Genomic DNA, 18618 nt, shown 5'->3' with positions numbered 1-18618 from the left:
TAGCCGTTAGTTACCGTTTTATGACCGTTGGTATATGTATGTATTTGTATAATTTTATGGTAAAAATATGGTGTATATAATATTAGATATGTTTAAATAATTATGTATATCATATCTCATTATTATAATGAGATGTCATAATTTATTTTATTTAAAAATATTATAGACTTTTATACTTGTCGTATCCCTTACTCGAAATTAAAGGTTGACAAAAATTTTATATTTGGGACGTACTTGTAAATAGCTGAGTTACATAAGCTTGGTATTGTAAGGAAAGACTCGATTCAAGAGTTGTAGACCAATATTATTATGAGGTAAGATAAGATTTAACTTTTAAGTGTATTGTCGTGGATAGAAGTTGATCAGAAAAATTTTGGTGCTAAGATTTCTTAGGCTAAACTGCATTGATGCTAATGTATTAATTCGATGAACATTACGAGTATAGTATAAGAAAAGAAAAATACGATAAGCTTGAACCTTCATTTCTAATACTGGGAACAGCGAGAAAAGTTAGAAGTAGAGATCATAGTAAAGTAAAAGTAAGCCTCCATAAGTCGTTTTAAGTTGTGAATCGCAAACGAGGTTTTTGATAGGAAATTTAATTAGGATTGAAGAGACGTAAGACAACATAAGACTTAAATATTTATCAGAGTAGCGCAGCGGTAGCATGGATTTTTGGAATACTAGAATTAAGAAACTAAACTTTTGGATTATTGAGAATTAGCGAATTTCGGGGACGAAATTCAAATTAAGGGGGATAGATTGTGAAGTCCCGAAAAATTTTAAGTCCATATGAACCAAGTGCGTGCAAGTTATTAAATTCTTTATGTATTTTATTAAATGATTTTAATGCATGCTTTCATATAATTTATGAAATTTTAGTATTTTAATTATTTATGTTTATTTAATGTACGTTAAAATGTTTTCTTGAGTTTTATGTTCAGATGTTTATTCGAGGCGGAATCGAGAAAAGGAGACCGGGACGATTTTAGTAAATATTATTGTGGTATTTTATTTTAAGTTAGGCATGAGGCATTTTTAAATAATTTATGAAGTTTAAAGCCTAATTTGAATATTAAGTTATTTTAGAATTTTAAACTTTTAAAGTTTATTAATTTAAGGATGTATTATTTTTAGTAGAGAATCATCGTTTTTATTTAGTATACTAATTGATTAATTAGTATTTTTATTATATTAATTTAAAATCTTAAAATAATCATTTACTAAATGATTTATTTAAACGTGCAAGCACACACAATTTGACTCACACACACACTCACACCTTTACACATACATATACACGTATATTACATATACATACAAAATAAAACACATGTTATTCAACCTATTTGACTAAGGAGAAAATATAGTTTTTAAAAACTCTTCTCTCCATTATTATTTTTGTTCCTCTCCACTTTTCTTTATCAAATTGTCTTTCCAAGAGCACGTCCATCTTTTTCTTTGCAACATTCCAGCATCTTTTGGTTGAGGTTATTCAAGAAATATTCGAGCAAAGTTCGTCCCGGATCGTCTTCCGTATCATCTCCGCTTCGGTATCGTCGTTACGGTATTTTTAAATATCAAAAGGCACGTATAATATGTTCTTGCTGCATCGATCATGTCATATTATGTATTGAGTTGTTTTTAAGCATAAAAATGTATGTATGATGTAGAAGTTTGAGCAAAAAATATACCGAATGTATTTGGAAGTATTTTTGGAGTTGAAATTTCGTGTTATGATGGTTTTTCGAAAACTGCTATTTTTCTGTATATATTTTGAGAAAACTTTCAACAACAAAAACGTAGATCCTTTTGATACGTTCGATTTGATATAAAATTAGAGTTATTTGGATTAAAAACGAGTGAGTTATGGTGTTTCTAGTATGACTGCTCAAATTAAATCCGAAAACTCATGTTTTGATGTTCTTTCGAAAATCGCAATTTTTCGGTATATATTTTGAGAAAACTTTCAACTACAAAAACGTAGATCTTTTTGATACGTTCGATTTAATATAAAATTCGAGTTATTTGGATTAAAAACGAGTGAGTTATGGTGTTTTTAGTATGACTGCTATTTTTAGATCCGAAAACTCATGTTTCGCTGTTCTTTCGAAAACTGCAATTTTTCGGTACATATTTTGAGAAAACTTTCAACTACAAAAACGTAGATCTTTTCGATACGTTCGATTTGATATAAAATTCGAGTTATTTGGATTTAAAACGAGTGAGTTATGATGTTTTTAGTATGATTGCTCAAATCGTGTTTCAAGAAAGTTATGAATTTTAATATGTTCTTGAAGTTTTTATGTTGCAGGCTTTGTTGGGGATCGACGGGTGATCGTTGCTGCATAAGAAAGTTAGTAATGATGTTTAGAGTATTTTTGAGGTTTTGATTCATGTCGTTAAGAGCTTGAATTATTAAGATGTCGTAAGAAATAAACTTTAATATAAATGACAATATTTTGGGTCGTATGAATTGTAGGGTGATTATAAAAGTTTAGTTCATTGTTATGGTGTCCTAGAATGGTCTCATAGTGATGAATCTTGATGCCTTATGTGTTAATTGGGAGAATAGACATGTCGCAAAATTTTCATAAAATAATTCGTCGAACAGAGCGGACACGGACCCGGACACGGAGGTAGGCACGGTGTCCGTGCCTTCTTATTTCATCACAAAAATTTTTAAGCGCACGGACACGGACCTAGGGACGGGGTCCGTGTACCTTCAGATTTTAGGTATATTCTTTTATTATTTAAGGTTTGATTTGAGGTTTTATACCATGGTTTAATATGATGTTTTACAGGGTTATGTCATGGGAAATTATAGAATGTTCTAAGAATTTATTTAGCTTGGGATTAAGCATGACATTTACGTTTAAGTTGTACAAGTTAAGTTTATGTATTCATATTAGTATGTTGCAGCAATGACCCGATTGACATCCAACGAATCCCTCAATACAAAGTAAGTATGTATGACGTGCAAAGAAAATATTTGAAGTTTTTGAGGTATGCTAAATGTCTTGTGACCAAAAGTGAATGGGTTTGGAAGTCGGTGAACGTGGCCGAGCACCTCTCCACCCCGTTAAATTATGAACGGGTTTGAAGTTAAGATTGGAAAGCGTTAAATTATGAACGGGGACCAATCCGCCCGTTAAATTATGAACGGGTTAGATCGTGGTTGTGAAGCGTTAAATTATGAACGTGGATCAACTGGCCTGTTAAATTATGAACAGGGATCTCATGTATGTGGCAGTGGATACGTCCCTGTCAGCCCAGTACTGTGGTTTGTCTGATCAGATATTTATTATGATAAGGGTCACTTGCTTTGAAACATCCTCTACGAAAATGATGAAGTTACGTATGTTCAAGTATGCAGTATGTTTATGAAATTTTATGATGATGGCACGTCATAGTATATATGTACGTATGTTCAAAGTCATTATGCAAAGTTCAAAGTTATTATGCAAAGTTCAAGCTATTATTCAAGTTCAAGTTTCAAAGTATGTATGTTCAAGTTTTAAGGTTATTATGAAAGTTTTAAATTTATTATGCAAGTTTCAAGTTTATTATGCAAGTTCAAGTTTCAAGTTATGTATGTTCTATTTTTAAGTTGCATGCGATTTTATTATGTAGTACTCGTTATTCCAGTTTATACGTGTTGAGTCTTTAGACTCACTAGACTTGATCGATGCAGGTGAATATGTTGAGGAGGAGACAGGAGGTGGCGATCAAGGGGCAGGCTCGGTGAGCAGAAGGCTAAACCCGAGGACCACTTTGTTTATGTTTTATGAAAACTTTAAAATATTATGTTTTTATGTTGGATGTGAGATGATTTTAAATAAGTACTTTGTTGGAAAATATTAGTTGGGAATGTTGATTTTAATATTATTAAGTTAAATGACAAGTGACGATCGTATGAAATTTTATGTTTAAGAAAATTTTTAATTTTTCCGCAAAATTTGAAGTAGTAAAAGTACGGTACGCTACATCATATCTTTAACGTCTATGTGTCAAAGACTAATACACAAGTTTAACATCTTTGTGCAAGACTGTATTTGAGTGGTGGTGAGAGTGTTTGTGTGCGAGAACTGAACAAGTATGTTCTCACACACTGAGGGAAAAATGGCTTCTAAACTAAACAAATAACACGTTAAAGTGCCCCTCTGGGCTGAATGCTTCTGAAAGCGAATGAGCAATGTGCGTGCCTTTATTTTCTCTCTTGAAGAAGCTTTTTTTTGGTATATCGTTCTTTTTCTTCAGCTTCTTACACTTGTTATTCTCTTTTTGAATCTTCACTGATCTTCTCTTTATATAGGCAGGAAAACTGATCGTATAGTGAGACTCATTTATTGTATCCGTTGCATCTTGAATTCATTTCTAGGACTTTTTGTCTCGACTTTCTGACTGTCCTTCTTAAACGTTTTGTATTTAATGCTCTGATGCAACGTCCATTATGGTCTTTTGGCCGGACAATGGCTATGTACCTTCACACACACAGCTGGAATCCACTGAAAGAGTTTGTCTTCATCTACATCTGAAATATTCTGACTGATGCTTCGAACTGGTCAGCTGAACTGATCTTCAGTTGGGCTAGTGAAATCGGTTGACTCGTCAGTTGAACTGATTTCACTCTCGTTCAGTTGAACTGATCAGCTAGGTTTCTTCATCAGTTGAACACTCCTTCGGCTGACCAGGCTTCTGAGGTTCTCCTGTTGAACCACCTATTAACTGGACAATCAGCTGGACTGCTCAATTGACGTAGTCAGTTAGACTGATTCAGTTTGAGCGATCAGTTAGGTCTCCAACTTGCAATGTAAACAGTTCTGGAATAATCCAAGCTTTTGCACACTAAAATAGATAATTAGTAACACAAATTAAAAAGTTTTGTCAAAATCAAGATTGCGAACTTGAAAAGTTCCAACGATATATGTGTTTGTTTATATAAGATTGATGAATATTTATTGGAAAATTGTCTAGGTTTGTGCGGTAAATTTCCTACACTCTATAAGTGATAATGATGAGATGTATATTATATTTTTTTAACTTTCTGATGAGATTTCGTGCAGATATGAAGGATCGAGTGTGCTAGCGCCTTTGTAGGCATTTCGAACACTACATTCTCCAATGAGCTGCCATAGCTCGTGTTCTAAAAATGTTAACACCGATGAATTAAATCGAGTTTGGTTTAAAACCAAGCGGAAGAAACTCTAAGTAATCCTTTGTGAAGAAGACTGATATATTAGAAAATTTTTAACTCACGTAAACTGAATAACTAAAAAATATTAAATTAGTTTTTGCATTTATCAGTTCAGTTATGGTGACAACTGAAATTGCGGATACTGTAACTGATCCAAACAGTTTTAAAACAGCAGTTAATTAGTTAAATACACAAGATATATTTATGGATGTTCGGATACTTCAACTGCTCCTACGTCACCCCTTCTACCTCCATGGGTAAGATCCACTATAAGACTTTGATTTACACAAATACTTGTACAAACCCACTCAGCTAGGACTTACACTACTGCCTAAACTGAACTTTTAGCTACGACTGAAGGCAGCACCTTCCAGCCAACACTTCTTTAACATCTATCTGTCAAAGACTACATACACAAGTTTAATGTATTTGTGCAAGACTGTATTTGAGTGGTGGTGATAGTGTTTGTGTGTGAGAACTGAACAAGGATGTTCTCACACACTGAGGGAGATAAGCTTCTTAGGGAGATAATCTTCTAAATTAAGCTGATATATCTTTGGTATCCATCTGGGCTGATTGCTTCTTGAAAGTTAGTGAGCAAATAAGCGTGCCCTTTCTTTTACCACACACTCTCTGGTATTTGCATTGTTGCTCTCTCTGTCTTCACTGCTCTTTATCTTCCATTTATAGGTGTGAATTTAGGTCGTACAGTGAGACTCATTTATTTTATCCGTTGAATTTTGAACTCGTTTCTTGGACTTTGTGTCTCGACTTTTCGACTGCCCTTTTGAAACGTTTGTCTTTAATATTCTGATGCAACGTCTTTTATTGTCCTTTGACTGGACAATTTTTGTACCTTTGTGTATAGCTGGAATCCACTAAAAAGAGCTTGTCTTGATCTACAACTGAAAGATTCTGACTGATGCTTCGAACTAGTCAGCTAAACTGATCTTCAGTTGAGCTGATGAAATCAGTTGACTCGTCAGTTGAACTGATTTCACTCTCGTTCAGTTGTGCTGATCAGCTGGGTTTCTTCATCAGTTGAACACTCCTTCGGCTGGCTAGGCTTCTAAGATTCTCCTGCTGAACCACATATCAACTGGACAATCAGCTGGACAGCTCAATTGACGTAACAGATAGACTGATGCAGTTTGTGCGATCAGTTGAGTCTTCAGTTTGCGATGTAAACAGCTCGTGACTGATCATAGCTTCTGCACACTAAGGTAGATTATCAGTAATACAAAATAACAAGTTTTGTTAAAATCAAAATCAAGATTGCGATTGGAAAAGTTCCAACAAGATATATGTTTGATAAGGCATATATTACTTGATTGTTGGGCGTGGCTCGAGGATGTAGGTCGGTTTGACCGAACCACATTAAAATTAAGGGGTTATCATGTTCTCCATTTTATTATTCACTCACTTAACAAACAAAGATAATAAACAAGGCATGAAAACACATATTCAAAATATATTGTAAAATTTAATATTTTTAGCAAATCCATTTTTTGAACTTTACACTCAGTAAAAATCTATAGTTCAAGATGGGAAGTTAAAAAATAGTTTAAAGAATCGTGCTAATTAAGACATTATTGAGAACTCTTTTTTGGGTACATAGCTCGTAACATATCAATTTTAATGATACTGGATTGCATAACCTAAATTAAAACATGATTAAATGTTCATTTTTAAAAAAATTAAATATTCATTATTAAATTTTTAATAATAGTTTAAAATAATATATTTGTATATGTCTATATACGTGTATGTCATAATCCATTGGATCGAAGTGGCATAATTTCAGCCCATAAAGATGAGAGCATAAGTTCATTTCCTCTCTTCCAATTGTGCATTAAACAAATGCAAATAACACACAACAAAATTTTATTTTTTTTTAAAATAAAAAAAAAACCCAGTTATGTCTATTGAAGAAAATGACATTCTCATACGTACCCACCAATTTATTAAATTATTATATAGTATTGTATACCACAAAATTAATTAATTAATTAAATATATTCGAACCTACTCAATCATCGATATATCAAACCACCCATTTTCTTCCAACGAAGCTCCCTTCATTTAAAGCCAAGATGGATCCTAACTATAACTTGAACAAAGCAAACAACAGGATCAAATTAATAAATAAACTTTTCATACAATGTTTATATAATAAATTATATATTCAATATTTATTTTAGAATCATTTCGCGTATATATACGTAATAATTCATACCAAAAAAATAAAAATAAAAATTTAAGAAAACATGCATGAACCCCACACGACTCTTTCTAGTCTAGTATCTTGTTGTCTAGCCACAGTTGGTCCAAGTAGACAGCATATTTCCTTCGACTATTGACCACAAAAACTAGCAATTTATTAATTTCAAAATAAATAAAAAAATGTATACTTCGCTTAGCTCTTCACTAATCTGGAAACTGAAAACAACACTGCAGTCTTGTGAGTTGTGAGTGATGATGTGGTGCAACCATATTGATTTCGGTCATTTTCTAGCCCTTTTTAGTTAGTGCATCCATCTACTTTCTTCATACGTGTTGTATTCTATTTTCTGAAATTTATACTAGGAAAATAATACACAAAGTCATTATATATTTTAATTATAATGATGGGAATTTTCCAAAATTTAAATTTGGATGGTGTATATATTCATTATAGAGTAGTTCTCTCGTGAGACAGTCTCACGAATCTTTATCTGTGAGACGGGTCAACCCTACCGATATTCACAATAAAAAGTAATAGTCTTAGCATAAAAAATAATATTTTTTGATATATGACACAAATAAAAAATCCGTCTCACAAAATACGACACGTTATATCGAATATCGGTTGATCTCTAGAGTCACCGACTGATCACCTTCTCTTCCACCGTCTTAGTTGCAGCTTTAACCAAAATTCAACTAGGAAATTAAATGGACTTCATCCTTTAACTTGGATCACATGCATGCAGATAACCAAAAGGTGATAGAATAAAAAAAATCTTGTAATTGATCTGATATATCCATACTATCTTTCTTGTATATTATTGAATATTTGATCGTAATACCCTTAATTAAAGCTCGATTTTTTAACTTCAAAATATTCTTATTTTTTCGAATTATCTCTCTTAATAATGTTTTTATTTTTATGAGAAAAAAAATACATAATAATCACTTCATGCCAAATGGTTTTAGTTTGTGTGCATGAATAAGAATCATGTATACGCCAAAACTCTTAACGAAACCGTCTCATAGTTAATTTTATGAGATAGATATCAACAGTGGTGGAGCTCGCATTCATTGGCACCCGGGTTTGGCCAATTTTTTTAAGAAAAAATTATATGTCAATTTTGAATAATTTTGGATTAATTTGATAGTAGCCCAGACAGATCAACTTAAAATATTAAATGACTTTCGAGTTTAAATTTTTTGTCCGGGTAGAATCATATTCCTGATTCCATTTCCGTCATATGTGGATGACACTCTGGTAATGTAGATAAACTGTTTGATGAAATGTTTGAGTTAGTTTTATGGGCAACAATTATTTCGTTGAATTTTATCATCTCACTACTATTTGTGGGCCAAATCACTGTTAGTCATTCTTATGGACGTTGTTTGTACGAGTCCACCTGGATTGATCACTCTGTTTTTTTATGCGTTGATTTATGTCGTTTGTGGTTTTTTTTTTTTTTTTAAAAATTTAGATGGTCTGTTAATCTGTTAATAAGTATCGATCATTTGACATGATATATACAGTAATGGTCCGAAATTACCGAACATCTTGATTATACATACTTGATCATTAGTATTTTTAGCTCTAAAATCGTAAAAAAAATTGTTTTCTTATTGATATTTTGGTCATGTTTGAACTTATTATTTAATTATCATATAAATATCTTGAATATCGTGTATTATTTAGTTTTATATTATCTTTAATGCATTGATTTAATTTGAAAAAATTATAATGTAACTAAAAGAAGAGTAGGTTTCTTGTGAAACGGTTTCACGAATCTTTATCTATGAGACGAGTCAATCCTATCGATATTCACAATAAAAAGTAATATTTTTTCATGGATGACCCAAATAAGAGATCCGTCTCACAAAATACGACCCGTGAGACCGTCTCACACAAGTTTTTGCCATTGAAAATATTATGATTTAGAGTATTTTTAAAAAAAGAAATTAGACTCAAACCCAAAAATAATGGTGAGAATCAGTCCTGATAGGCCTCTCTCATATAATACCGACATAATTTTATTTTATTTTGGCTTGGCCACTTCAATCTTCATGCAAGTAATTTCTTATTGCTTTAGTGTAAGTCAATTTCGTACAAGTAATTAAATCAACGAGCAATATGGCATATTTCCATTAATCGTTATAATATTATAATTTCATTCATTTCTGTTTGGGAAAATTACAATTTTGATACATTATTCCGCCTCTTTGATATTTGATCACTTATATTATCAAAATATTATTTCTGTCTTAAAAATGTATTTTGCAACTTTTGGAAATTATATTCATTTTGTTTTTTGTTGAAATGCTAATAAGACATTGCACACATCAATATAATATTAACACCACGTCGACACTAAATCAATGTCAGGTCGAAAAATGATTAAAATGGTAAAAATGTATGATATTAAGATGAAATTTGAAAACATAAAAGAACTCAATTAAATGATAAAATAAAAATTCAAGATCAAAATTACAATTTTCCCTTTTTTCCGGTTATTACAGGTGTGTAGAACAAAACATAGAGTGGGGACAACATTAGAACATTCAATATAAATTCTACATCTAAAATAAAAACATAAATGAGATTAAGGAAGATGTGGTGTGAAATAGACAAAAATTTATGTGTATTAATTTCTCTTTGTGCACGCAACTTATGTGTATTCCACAAACTTATAATCGCACTATATTACATAACATGATCCTTTTTTTTCTTTCTTTTTTTTTTTGCCAATTTCATCAAAATTCCCAATAAAGATTCAATGAATTTTTAGAATAAATATTTTTTAAAATTTTTTCATTTGTAAAATTTTTTATTTAAAATACTTCATTAGATTATATTGAATTTTTCATAGGTGGTACGGTACACGCAACTCTTCTTTTTTTGAGTTAGTCTATTGTGAGACGGCTTCACAAATCTTTATCTGTGAGACGAGTCAACACTACCGATATTCACAATAGAAAATAATGCTCTTAGTATAAAAAGTAATAATTTTTCATGGATGACCCAAATAAGATATCTCTCTCACAAAATATGACCCATGAAACCATCTCACAAAAGTTTTTTCCTCTTTTTTATCATAATAATAATGAGTGTATTTTGATTTTCTAAACCAACGGAATGACTCCAATTTTTTATGGACAAAATAGGGAAGAAAACCTATATTATTGTTCTTTTTGCCTTTTCATTTGCCCTTTTATATAAGAAATAAATTAAATAATAATGAAACGATTAAAAATAAAATAAGTAAATTAAATAATAATAATAATAATAATAATAATAATAATAATAATAATAATAATAATAATAATAATAATAATAATAATAATGAAACAGTTCAAAATTTAAAATTGAATTGAAGAGATGCATTACAAGAAGATGCATCTTCCTCATTTGGAGGTGACTTTTGATCTTTTGTGAATCATGACAATTTCTTTTATACAATGAAGATGTATAAATAATTATGTTGAATTGCATCTTCATTGTATAAAAAATATGTTCTTCGCAAAAAAAGAATCTTTGACATTCAACTTTGATAAAAACTTGAAATCTCTTGTTCTGAAAATCACATAAAAACTCATGTGTGTCTATAATTATTTATACATAAATAGAGAAGAAAATTATTTCTTTAATAATATATTCAAAATTACATGGGATTTTGCATTTTATTTTTCCACAAATATAATTATTTTTTTCCAAATATTTTTCAATTATTTTGCAGGCATATTAATTTCATTTTGCCCATCCCACCTTGACTCACAAACGACAGATGAATTAACAATAGAAAATAAAAATATTTAAATCTTACACGTCATTTTTTTAAAAAAAAATTATAGACTTTTTTAAAAATTAAATTTAATTCAATTTCAAAAATAATTTATAAATTTAATTCAAAATATAACTTACGTGTACGCATTCCACCTCACCTATATATACCCCCTCACTGTGAAGCACACTCCGTACCTTCTTCCATAATCCATCAGCTATCCGAGCCTCAATCTCTCCCCTTTGTGTACCCTGCCGCAGCTTCCGCAATATGGAATACGGTAGGCTCGGAAAACCCGAACCTCTTGGCTCCTCAAACAGAAGCTTACCCGCCGAACCCAGCGCCACACCTAAGAAATCCAAACTCAAGCTTCTTCTCATCCTCGCCTCCACACTCATGGTTGCGTCCGCAATCTCCGCCGCCCTGGTGGTGGTGATCCGCAGCAATCGAAATTCCAGCACCAGCGCCGCCGCCAGATTCAAAATCCGGCGGCCATCTCAGGCCATTTCACGAACATGCAGCATGACTCGATACCCAACTCTCTGCGTCGATTCGCTCGTTGATTTCCCCGACGCCATGGACGCTTCCGAAAAAGATCTCGTTCATATTTCCCTGAACGTAACTCTCCAGAGATTCGATCGCGCCATTTATTTGGCCTCCAACATTACCAATCTTCTCATGGATTCTCACGTCAGGTCTGCTAAAAAAATTACCCATACTTATTGCAAAAAAATTAAATTTTTATCCAATAAATTGATATGATTTTGATTTTGTTTATGTAATTAGTCAAATCTTAACCTGTAATTCAATAACATGAATTGTTTAATGTCTTTACTCGTTTGACTACGTAAGTAATTACATCGGGTACTGATAATGCCACTGCTTCAGGTCGGCTTACGAGGATTGCCTTGAGCTCCTCGAAGATTCAGTGTCTCATCTCTCGCGTTCGCTATCATCCGCCACCCCGGGCGCCGCCGCCACCGGCTCAACACAAGATGTGTTAACCTGGCTCAGCGCAGCCTTGACGAACCACGACACTTGCACGGAAGGATTCAACGAATTGAATGGCAACGTGAAGCACCTAATGTTTGACATGCTGAAGGATTTATCAGGACTCGTCAGCAATTGTCTGGCGATTTACTCCGCAGCCGGAGGCGACGAGGCTTTCTACGGAATACCCATACAAAACCGCCGCCGGAAGCTATTGAGCTCCGTAAATGTGCACCAAAATTTTCCGCAGTGGTTGACTAGGAGAGATCGAAAGCTGCTGGATTCGCCCGCGGAGGGGATCAATGCCCATATTGTAGTTTCGAAAGACGGCAGCGGGACGTGTGAAACGATCGCGGAGGCTATCAAGAAGGCGCCGGAGAACAGCGGACGGAGATTTATTATCTACGTCAAAGCTGGGAGGTAAGTTTCACATATAGACTTAAAAGCTTCGGCATATATTATTTTTAGTAAAATAATTCTAATATGTATACAATACATATATATTATTTTACACGTTTAATATTATAAGAAACAAATATAATATATACAATTTGTTATATTATTTACAATCGTGTTTATTTTTGTGTCGATCAATAATATGATATTTAATTTTGGAAAGTATATATTCAATAAATGAGTGACATTTTATTAATAAAAACGATTGATCAACAGCATAAAACGTGTATCCAATATTTGGTGTTATTAAGATTAAGATATCGACTCAAACATGATGAGCCAATCAATTTATCTATCATCTTTAGTCAAAATTTGACTCCACCTGAGTTTAAATAATTTTTTATTATAATTGTTTTAAAAAAAATAAATTAGAGTAATAATTTGCTTAAGTTTTGATTTCAATTTTTAAAATTTGAAATAATATATAAATTTGATATTATTGATTAACCATAAATTGAATTTTAAAATTGTTTATTTGTACTGTTTAGGTACGAGGAGGATATATTGACGGTGGGGAGGAAAAAGAGGAACATAATGTTAATTGGAGATGGCAAGGGCAGGACGGTCATTTCAGGTGGAAGAAACATACAACAGGGCGTCACCACGTTCCGTTCTGCCACTTTCGGTATATATATATTTCCAATTTCACCCTTTTCCTTTTATTCTTTCCTTTTTATTTACTTTCTTGCCATTTTTCTATTTCCAACAACTGCGCTATATATTCTAATGATGCAATGCTTGAATTTGCATACAGCTGCGACCGGAGATGGTTTCATTGCAAGGGACATCACATTCGAGAACACCGCGGGTCCAAGCAAACATCAAGCAGTGGCCCTTCGAGTTGGTGCGGATCATGCCGTGATATTTAGGTGCAGCATCATCGGTTATCAAGACACTCTTTACGTGTATTCCCAGAGACAATTCTATCGTGACTGCGACATTCATGGCACCGTGGACTTCATATTCGGAAACGCGGCGGTTGTTTTCCAGAACTGTAACATACATGCTCGAAAGCCCTTACCGTTTCAGAAGATCACCATCACTGCCCAGAATCGTCAGGATCCTAACCAGAACACGGGTATGTCATTCCATGCATGTAGGCTCGTGGCAGAACCCGATCTCCAGAGTGTCAAAAGCTCGTACCCGACGTACCTGGGAAGGCCGTGGAAGCTGTACTCTCGAGTCGTCTACATGTTATCCTACATGGGTGATCACGTTCACCCTAAAGGATGGCTAGAGTGGAGCTCCACATTTGCTCTAGACACGTTGCATTATGGTGAGTACATGAACTATGGCCCGGGTGGGGCTACGGGGCAACGAGTTAAATGGCCGGGGTTTCATGTGATCACATCCTCAGCGGAAGCTAGTAAGTTCACGGTGGGGCAATTCATCTATGGTTCGGCGTGGTTGCCATCCACCGGAGTTTCTTTTGCGGAAGGGCTCTCGACTTAAAATTTGCACCTGCCTTTGATTTGTGTAAAGAAAATGGCTCCCATGTCTTCTTGAATGGTATTCTTTTCGTAATGTATAAATTATGCAGTATCTTGTTGTAAAATTGAATAAAATGAAATCAAATTTTCAACAGGTACTCTATACAGACATACATACATATATACAGACACACACATATATATATATACGTATATATATATCAGCTACATGTATTAGTCGCTCTACATTTTCCCAGCATTTATACATGGTGTACCAAGTTCACAACAGAAAGCCAAGAAACAAGTGGCATCACAAACTTACATGAAATCATACATCAAACCAAAGCAGAGTATTACGTTTGTACAATTTATCAATTACATCAAACCAAAGCAGATTATTAAGTTTGTACAATTTATCAAACACAAATTTAATACAATTTACCACACAGATCAATATTCCATTCCTGAGCTCCGAACACAGTTGCACGTCCCATAAAATTCGTAGTCCAACGAGCGCAACAGAGCACCATTTTTTTTTCACATGTTCTTTACACTTGTCAAATTCCCTATTGATCTGAGGTCAAAAGCCTGTCAAAATAACGGTCCATGATCATTGACACAGATTCGAGGAATGCTGATTCACTCATCCCAGGAAGCACAGAGTCCTGAGCTTCTTGAACCATTCTCTCAACGACAGATCTTTTCTTTACAGTTTCTCTGCACATTATGCTTCCAATACTAAAGGGGGAGAGCCCTCTCTCTGCACCTTTCTTCAGAAGCATGGTGGAAACCCGAAAGACACGTGCACATTCATGAGGAAGGTCCCATCCATGAAACTTCAGGAGTTCAATGTCTTTTTCAGCATCTAACGAGTTTATGTAGGCAATTGTCATAGGAGAAAAGGGATTTCGAGCTTGAGGCCAATATAGCCATTCAAAAGTGCAATCTTCAAACTGCACCAAAGAGAACATGGTGTATACAAGGCGTGTCAGATGAAGAAACATGTATGAGGCACGACGACTACATGAAGTTGTATAAGATTGCAACGAATATATCAATCTAATTTCAATCGGCCAGCCATGAAAAGACATTGCAGGAGAGCAACTAATGCAGTATAAGCTCCCTTATTTTAATAATCAAGTACCATCACTAGGTAGGATTATTCTATTTTATCATAGGAAGGATCCAAGGCAGTTTCAGGAACTTAATTAGAAGTAAAATCTAACATAGCAAGAACCCTGACTCAGAATTCTTTTCACAATGAGTTCCACTAATTTTTGTCTGCCGGATAAAGTAATCAGTGCTCAAGAAGGATATGCATGAATTTTGGATAATGAAAGCTTGAAATCAAATCTTCAATAAAGAAAGGAGGGAAAAAAATACATACACTTTGGGGCAAGCAGTAACCATGATCAATAGGGATGAGAACAATGTGACCATCAACACTTTTATGAACCAAAATATTCCCAGCATGCCTGTCTGCGTTTGCTAACCTTATATCCAGTACACAAATCTTGTGCACCTCCTCTACAGGGAAAGAACGAGGACCCATGTCCTCACAACTACCACAGTTCTTTACGAACATCTGCAATGACCCAAACTTATCGCATGTTTGTGTACCTTTTGAATAATTGAATGCTGTATGCCGACATTTCACCATAACTGTTGGTGGAACTCCAGCAAAGCCTTTCTCATCACCACAGATGGTGCGCGGACCTCCTCTTGGATGATCCAAAATATATGCTGCAACTTCCCTTAGAGCCCCTTCACCCACTCGTGTGCCCTTCTTCATCCCTTCACCATTAGAAGACAAGGGTAGTCCCCGAGGATTATTAACAGCCATAGGCTCCTCATCTATTGGCTTGAAAACAGAAATATAGTTCTGATCTGATGAATCTTGCATGAAATAAGTACCTCCGGATCCCTCAGAAGATAGAATAGGTTGGTTACCCATCTCTAGCCCGTCAAAAGTGGCATCAAGTAGTTGTTTAATCACTGGCGGCAAACCAATCTTAGGATTAACAGTCAGTGGTTCCAGGACAAGATCTTTTTTAAAAGAATTCACAGCTACATGTGGAAGGTTTAAAACCTTAAAATCATCAGCTACCTTTTCTTCCACATCTGATGCAACTATCGATACCTCTAACTCGCTTTCGAGAGGCACAGTCCTAAGTTTCGCTGATTTTTTAACTAGAAAATGAATTACAGCACCATTTCCCCTACACACATCATCTACCGTTCTCTGATCTTCAAGCTCCTCACTATCAAAGAACAATCCATGATCCTTAAGATCAAAAAAACCTTTCTCCCTCTCAGCAATTTTCTGTTTAACAAAGCCCACATTCCTTTTCCTTGGAATGTGGAATTCAAACTCCTTGCCGGAAATAGTCCGAACAGTGATGGCTTGGAGGTCAGAGAACCGTAGGACCAAATGTAATACATTCCCATCTGTCACACCATAATCCCCAACCCGACAGTTGCTCCGTGCTAATTCTTTCCCATCAAAAACAAGTTTCTGCTTCTTTGCAAAGAACCCTTTGCATTTCTGAATTTTAAGTTTCACAGAAGCAATGGAATCCGATTCCAAAACTCGAATGGGAATCAGGGAACCACCAACAGTTAGGAAAATTAAGATCGAGTCATTCGACCGGTGGCCATTCTGAGCCGACACACTTCTTAAAAAACAAGAATAATCTTCATGGACAGGACTGAGAGCAACACTGGCAATAGACATTGCTGCCTAGGAAGATCAAACCCTTCTACCTATAACACCAAATGTTAATGCTTTAGAATTTCAACATCCAATCAAAATATCACCAAAATATAAAATCTCAAAAAAATCAATTAGCCTCAAAAAAATATCACCAACCAAGTTTTGAACGCCCAAAAGGTAGAAAATTAAAAAAAATGATAATGCCCCATAAACCAAAAACCTAAATTAGATTTGATACCGGGACACTATCAACTAAATAATCAAATAAAAATGCTTCAAGAAAAATAGAAAAGATGAAAATTTGATCGATCATTAGAAACAAAAGAGCAGAAATCGAATCTTATTCCCAAAAAAAAATCTTTCAATGCAAAATCATTCATCGCGCTTAGAACAAAACACGATCCCCACTTCTCCACCCAAATCAGAGTCCAAGAAAATGTCATTACATAAACAAATAGTTCTTCACCAAGAAATCTCCATCAAGATATGATGCTCTCAAGAAAAAGAAAACATGAAATTCTTAACCAGGAAGAAAAGCGAAAAGTTTCAGGCCAAGATTCAATCCCGATACATGAAATGTAATTCAAAATCGCAAAGAATGACACCAAAAATTCATTACCTCTGTTTAATCTCTAATGATCAGCTCATCAATGTAAGAAAAATCGATTAAAATTCCCTTTAAATCTGCAGAGAATTTTTGAACTCATAAAGGCTCCTTCCTATGCAGAGCTGAAGGCGAAAGTGTAACGTATCTTTGATCTTTATACATTTGGACCCACAATTAATTATTAATTGATTATTATTATTATTATTATTATTATTATTATTATTATTATTATTATTATTATTATTATTATTATATTATTATTATTATTATTATTTTACTTTTTCTAGAATTTGCAGAAAATTTTAAAAATACATGTAAATTTTATTTGGGTTGATATCTAAGTTATATATGTTATTTACAACAACAAAATAATAATATTTTTTTAGATCATATCAAAAAAATATTTCATGTGCAAAAAAATATACATATAAATTTAAATTTTCTTATTCCTCCTCATATATATTTATAAAATAAATTATAAAAAATAATATACATAGTTTTAAAATTTATTATATATTATCTAAATTTTTTACACAAAATGTCATTTAATATACAAAAACTCTTATTATATTGTCTCACATGTCGATTTAGGTATACAGATCTTTTATCCGACTCAATGAAAAAATTATTTTTATGTCAAAAAATATTACTTTTCATTTCAAATATGAATGAGTCTACCTGATTTACGGATTCGTATCTGTATGATGTTTTACAAAAGACTTACTGATAATTTATATATACTAGTACAGTGACGCGCGTGTTGCGTATTTATACAATATTTTTTTATAATTCATTTGATTTATATTTAAACAAAGATAAAAATATAATTATAAAATAATGACGACTACATTGTCATTTAAATATATCAAATAAAAAAATAAATAGAAAAAGAAAAAAGAAAAAAGACCAAGTAAAAATTAAATCTACAACTTGATACTAAAAGAATAAAGACTATATCCACCAAACTACGATGACTTGCTTTAAAATTTAGCATTTTACTAATAGGCAAAAACTTGTATGAGACGGTTTCAGGGGTCATATTTTGTGAGGCGGATATTTATTTGGGTAATTTATGAAAAAGTATTGCTTTTTATGCTAAGAGTATTTTTTATGGTGAATATGAGTAGGGTTGACCCGTCTCACAGATTGAGATCCGTGAGACGGTCTCACATGAGACCTACTCTTATTAATATATATATATATATATATATATATATATATATATA

At 33.3% G+C, this 18618-nt stretch overlaps 2 protein-coding genes across 2 annotated transcripts; one reads left to right on the top strand and one right to left on the bottom strand.

The window, feature by feature from the left end:
- Positions 1 to 11407: 11407 nt before the first annotated feature.
- LOC140817458 (probable pectinesterase/pectinesterase inhibitor 61) lies at positions 11408 to 14224 on the top strand. The gene is made up of 4 exons (XM_073177152.1): positions 11408 to 11891; positions 12085 to 12606; positions 13131 to 13267; positions 13397 to 14224. The coding sequence occupies exons 1-4, from the start codon at positions 11467 to 11469 to the stop codon at positions 14092 to 14094; spliced, it is 1782 nt and encodes a 593-aa protein (XP_073033253.1). The 5' UTR covers positions 11408 to 11466; the 3' UTR covers positions 14095 to 14224.
- An 82-nt stretch (positions 14225 to 14306) lies between these two features.
- On the bottom strand, positions 14307 to 17533 carry LOC140817071 (phosphatidylinositol 4-kinase gamma 4-like). Its single transcript, XM_073176638.1, has 3 exons — positions 17405 to 17533; positions 15460 to 16835; positions 14307 to 15025 (listed from the first exon to the last, which is right to left on the bottom strand). The coding sequence occupies exons 2-3, from the start codon at positions 16804 to 16806 to the stop codon at positions 14639 to 14641; spliced, it is 1734 nt and encodes a 577-aa protein (XP_073032739.1). The 5' UTR covers positions 16807 to 16835; positions 17405 to 17533; the 3' UTR covers positions 14307 to 14638.
- Positions 17534 to 18618: the final 1085 nt, after the last annotated feature.

Source organism: Primulina eburnea, chromosome 16 (assembly GCF_022965805.1).
Source record: "Primulina eburnea isolate SZY01 chromosome 16, ASM2296580v1, whole genome shotgun sequence".
In the NCBI taxonomy this organism is placed as follows: Eukaryota; Viridiplantae; Streptophyta; class Magnoliopsida; order Lamiales; family Gesneriaceae; genus Primulina; species Primulina eburnea.
The sequence above is the reverse complement of the archived record's forward strand: the minus strand, read 5'-3'. Positions and strand labels throughout refer to the sequence as shown.

What these genes read in the sequence shown, in the direction of transcription:
- LOC140817458 (XM_073177152.1), top strand. Translation starts at nt 11,467, where the DNA reads ATGGAATACGGTAGGCTCGGAAAACCCGAACCTCTTGGCTCCTCAAAC. An exon ending in ATCTACGTCAAAGCTGGGAG is followed by an intron (nt 12,607 to 13,130) that starts GTAAGTTTCACA and finishes TGTACTGTTTAG; the next exon opens with GTACGAGGAGGATATATTGA. An exon ending in GTTCCGTTCTGCCACTTTCG is followed by an intron (nt 13,268 to 13,396) that starts GTATATATATAT and finishes ATTTGCATACAG; the next exon opens with CTGCGACCGGAGATGGTTTC.
- LOC140817071 (XM_073176638.1), bottom strand. Translation starts at nt 16,806, where the DNA reads ATGTCTATTGCCAGTGTTGCTCTCAGTCCTGTCCATGAAGATTATTCT. An exon ending in GTTACTGCTTGCCCCAAAGT is followed by an intron (nt 15,026 to 15,459) that starts GTATGTATTTTT and finishes TCTTTGGTGCAG; the next exon opens with TTTGAAGATTGCACTTTTGA.